The sequence below is a fragment of the Contarinia nasturtii genome, unplaced genomic scaffold (genome assembly GCF_009176525.2).
Source record: "Contarinia nasturtii isolate CC-2019 unplaced genomic scaffold, AAFC_CNas_1.1 Cnas_scaffold_695, whole genome shotgun sequence".
Lineage (NCBI taxonomy): Eukaryota > Metazoa > Arthropoda > Insecta > Diptera > Cecidomyiidae > Contarinia > Contarinia nasturtii.
Genome location: NW_022198046.1, coordinates 5,971,329 through 5,976,478, shown reverse-complemented (window position 1 = coordinate 5,976,478; position 5,150 = coordinate 5,971,329). Strand labels below are relative to the sequence as shown.

The window sequence follows — 5,150 nt, the reverse complement described above, 5'->3', positions numbered from 1 at the left end:
ACACAAATACTCGAATATGCCATTGATCGCTTCAACTGGACGTAATTCATTTATTAGCTCATAGAATAGTTGAATTTCATAAATTATACATAACATACACAATAGAACATGAATAATAGGTATAAAATAACCCATTTTCTTATTTTTCGATAATTTAGATGAAGCGGAATTATAACCGAAAATGTCGAAAAAAAAAAATTAATCCATTTCGAATAAATGTTTTTTGACTATGATCAAAAACATTCTCGTATTTAAATATAAAGGAATTAAGGAAATAATATTTTGAAAAAATTGTTTTAGCAAAAGCGATATAAAATTCAAAAATGTGCAAAAAAAACTTATGTCTATAAGAAAAATTAAATCGTTTTGGTGCCTCTCTGTTTTTTTCTCGATATTAATTTTGCTATTTGCAAGCAAATTTGTACTAGTTTGTTATCAGCAGACTGGGGCTCTTAAAAAGTTAAGCTATTGGTAAAAAGTTAAGTTGATTTATAATTTCTGCTAAAAGGTCACGTTTCACATAAATTGAAGGTTGAACGATAGAATAGACTGGGATTCTGTCTGAGTTGCTTAATGATATCAAATCAATAACGATAAGTACTATTTCCTATTGATTATTTCAAGCAGTTTGAAAAAATGATGATAAAAAAACGATAAGTGAATTCAACAACTAAAGAGACTAGTAGAAAAAAGAAAACAAAACAAAATTCAAAATAAAAAAACATGTCTTTTCTCTCAAGTTGTTTTCGATTTATTTAACAGATTTGTTCTTAGAACAAAAAACAAAACACAAAAAAACGCAAAAATATAGTAAGATGTAAGATACCAATAAGCGAGCGTTTTTTTCACATTTTCTCATTTTTGGTACTTCAAATAGAAATTTTTGTTTCTTCTATTTAAACAAAACTTAAAAAATAAAATTTAATTCTAAATGATTTTCCAAATGGTAGATTTTTTTTCAATAGTTTGAGAATGTTTTGATAAATATCAAAGGAATTTCGTAAGAAACTCAAAACAAATTTTCTTTTTGCTCTTTGCATTCTGATGAATATTTCTGAATGAATACGTACAATTAAATGGCGTTTTTTTCTCATTAAACCGTAATTGCTTTGAAAATCACAACGGTCTTAACATACATTTTTTTTGTAATTCTTTTTTTATAAATGCGCCTTAAACTTATTACCGCATTGTTTCGAACGAACGAGAGATGCAACGGTAAAACAATGTTTTTGTATGGATATACTTGTTTGCTAAAATCTAGATTGTTTAGTTTCCGCAAATGAATATATTTCAGATGAAATTTTTTGTATGGTTTTTTATGCAGCAACAAAGCGATATGTTTAAAGGTCCATGTCGAATTGTTGTTCATCGCATGTCTTATGTGATGGTGGGCTTCGGCTGATTGAATTCGAATGTCTGTTATTGTTGTTGTTGTTAATCTTTGACATCGGCACATTTTTGCAGCCTTTGATCAATGTACTTGGCAGATTCGATGGTGGTGTACGGCTCAATGGCGAATTTTTGAGATTCATCAAAAAAGCACGTTCGTAAATGATACGAGTACCTGTAATAAAAAAAAAACAAAAATTTCGTTAGTTTCAGGTCAGAAACGATTAAAAGAAACACGAAACAAACATTATGATAAGATGTCAATCGATCTAAACAATAGACTTATATTAAATAGATCTTTTGAGATAGTCGCCTATCAGTTACGATCAGTCAGTTTCTGATAAGAAATTAATAATATTTGGTTCGACCAAAATTGAATACAAAACTGACGTTGCCAAAAATACAAATAAAAGCATGCATGATCGCATTCAGGTTCAAGTTAATAAAAACTTAGTAAAATTGATATTGAAATTGCGTTGTTTCTGAATTGATCTGTTACGTAGTTCATCGAACTGGCTTTAAAAAATGTTCGGCACAGGACGAGAGTACAAAGACGTCAACTCTCGTGCTTCAACCCACACAATTTCGCCTTATGTGCGCACGTCAACGAATCGAAATATTCAATATTATGATAATATAAAACATTATCTACATAAAAATAAATTCATCCAAACTCGTGACGAATTCATCTCGGGAGAGAAAAATAAATCAAAATGTTTTATCAGCGCTCATAGCAAATTGATGATAGGCATATGGTTGAAATCTGATGACAGTTAAAATGGATTAATTTGCAGTTCCTGTGCAATTCTGTGGAATTGGCTGAAACTAAACGAGTTCACATTCTAATTATAACCGATTTCAATTTATTTCAAGAAATAACAAGTTTCCAACGAAATCACGTAAAAAAATTGAGAGAAAAGAAATCATTTTTCATCGCCACAATGCCAAGTTGTTAAGCCTTTAGAATAGGTGCCAAGTTGATATTTTCTTCATTTGAAGCGCGTGTTCGTTTTTATTTTTTTTTATTTTTTAATTAAAAATTCTGATTCAGAAAATTGATTGAAAAAATTTCTTTCCATCGAAAAAAAAAATGGATTGAAAGCAAACATCGAAACGGAAAAAACAATTTATTTTCATGTGGAAAAAAATGACAATGTGGAAAGTTTAGAGCGGAACATTTCTGATTAGATTGAAGCCGGTTGTTGATACGTTCGATAAATTTGTTTTACGCAATATTTCTGCGTCGAAAATAAGAAACAGCTGATTTGTTTCCCACAGGCATAAATACATACACAAAATTCCCCTGAATAAAATGCTTATCAGGTACGTTGATGTGGCAGCATTTCACTCACGCGCTTTGGATATACACATGCCGCGTGTATATTTTCCACATTGCTCCACATTTGACAAAATCAAATTGCGCATTTAAAAATACCCAAAGAGCTTGGAAACTTGGCACACACGCTCTTTTTTGGTTAACACACAAGAGTCACAAATCCAAATACGAAAAGCACTTATTCCAATAGAACAAAAAAAATAGAATGCTTTGGCCAATGTGCGTATTTACTATGATGTAAAAGCTCACAAGCTCTTTCGATTCTATTACTAGGCACTATTCATTCTATTTTATTTACATGTTTAATGATGACTATGTTAGTTTTTTTTGTTCTTCTTCAAGATTCTTAAAACGTAAGATTGCTAATAAACATTTTTTATATACCAAAAATATACTTTTGATTTCGTTTCGCACACAAAATTAGTCTCCGGGCAATAGATAAATTTACTACGCATATTATGTGCGTATATAGTTCACATATACGGGTGGCCCGTTGTCGGCATAATGTGAAACACGCGCAACATATAAATTTATGTTCTTATGGAAACAAGTACGCATTTAAATTTGATTGACGGTTTTGAATTACTTGATGCTAATTTCGACGATGAAACCAAACACGCATCAAAATGGTCGAGGCGGAATTTATTCACAACAACCAAACATTCAATTCACATTATGTACACTCTTCAATTTAGGCACTTTGATGGTTATTTTGTTCGTGTTCTTCCTCTCTTCGTATAAATAAAAATCATGAAAATGCGATTATAAATCATATAATTACTGCTGACATGAATGTGATTCGAAGAGCCAACAGGTCATTAAGGCCAGCGAATATAAACAAAATTATCAATTGCTTGATCGATTGCTCATTAAATGATTGCTTATAGATTTGATGAAAATAAAATGAAAAAAAAAAATCAAGTGCAAAACGAACCTCCTGGTGTGGTGCTGAAAATGGTACCTCCTGGAGTTGATGAATAAACATCAGGCAATTGATTTGGATCATTTATCAACACCTTCTTCGATGGAATCGATTGATGAAGTGTACGAGCGATTGGCGATGCAGACATTTTGATTTTACTTTTTAACTTCGTCCAAAAAAATGTAAAATTCCGGTTTTTATATAACGCTTGATTGCTTCTTATTTATTGTGAAAAATCACTTGACGATAAAGTTTCTCTTTTTGCACTTGAAAAATTTACTTCAATTTGCGATATAGAAAAAAAATTGTGTTTAAGTCACAAAATTTCTGTTATTTGATTAAACGCAGCGAGTATTCTCAAGAATTTAAATTTAAGATTTATAATCTCACAAATTACTTGCTTGCGATGAAGAGCTCTTGTCAAGTGAGTGTTTGAACGCAAACTAAACTTCCGAGTGCCTGTTGTACTGGCATTTAAAGCAGCTCAACAGAAATATACAAACAAAACATCGTATGATACACAACACGCACATACACAAAATCATTATCATACGCGACAAAACAACAATCCACACCAGCACATTGCCAACGATATTAACTCAGAACGTAAACATGCTCACGCTCAACGTGCTGTGCATGTTGTTGTTGGATTTTGTTGAATTTTGTTTTTCTTTTATCTCTTCTCTTCTACTTTCATTCTGATGAATATTTTCTATATCTAAATAATGAACTTTCTTCGCATGAAATAACAAACTCACACAGCATGTATCTCGTTGAAAAAAATATGTTTTTTTGTTTACAATCCGCATATCTGTAGAAGTATGCAATTTTATGTGTATGCTGTGCAAATGCGGTTTGGGTGTGAGAGGCAGGAAACTTTTCTTATTATTTGTTTTTTTTTAATAAAACGAGAAGCAGAGAATATCTAGTTCAATTGAATTAGTTCTACCGGTATATTAAAGTATAAGTACAATCGAAGGCGGATTTTACACATACAAAATAATATATGCCACAGAATAGAGAGTATTGCTGTCGTGCCGAATGTTGCGTAGTCAAATCACGTCCGCCGTGTGATCGGCCTCATATATGCATAATAATATAATGAAGACATAAATATATAAAGATATTTTCGAGTCAGTACGCGATATGAAACCACATTTTGTCCTTCCACACGTACACAGAAAGAGTTGATTTTTTTTCTCATTGTTTGTTTGTTTGCTCCTTCACATGTGTGAACACGTTGAATTCTCCCTCACTCTCTTTCCTACTCATTCGTTCTCTTACTTCTGTATCCAATATTGTTCGATTATGATTTCCATTCAGAAAATTTGCATACGAATCGAACAAATAAACTTTTCATAGTGAGTGTGTTTATTTTTTTCTTCATCATTTTGTTCCAATTTCATTTCGATTCGTTTAAATCAAATATTCTAATGAAAGGTGCTCCATTGAATTGTGGCAAAAAATAACTCAGAACAAACTATTCAAATGTCTATTTTCGTT

General features: G+C 31.3%; 1 protein-coding gene across 1 annotated transcript; it reads right to left on the bottom strand.

Moving 5' to 3' along the window:
* Window positions 1-724: 724 nt before the first annotated feature.
* On the bottom strand, window positions 725-4,092 carry LOC116341442 (eukaryotic translation initiation factor 4E-binding protein 3). The gene is made up of 2 exons (XM_031768547.1): window positions 3,660-4,092; window positions 725-1,564 (listed from the first exon to the last, which is right to left on the bottom strand). Exons 1-2 carry the CDS (start codon window positions 3,793-3,795, stop codon window positions 1,341-1,343), a joined length of 360 nt encoding a protein of 119 aa, XP_031624407.1. The 5' UTR covers window positions 3,796-4,092; the 3' UTR covers window positions 725-1,340.
* Window positions 4,093-5,150: the final 1,058 nt, after the last annotated feature.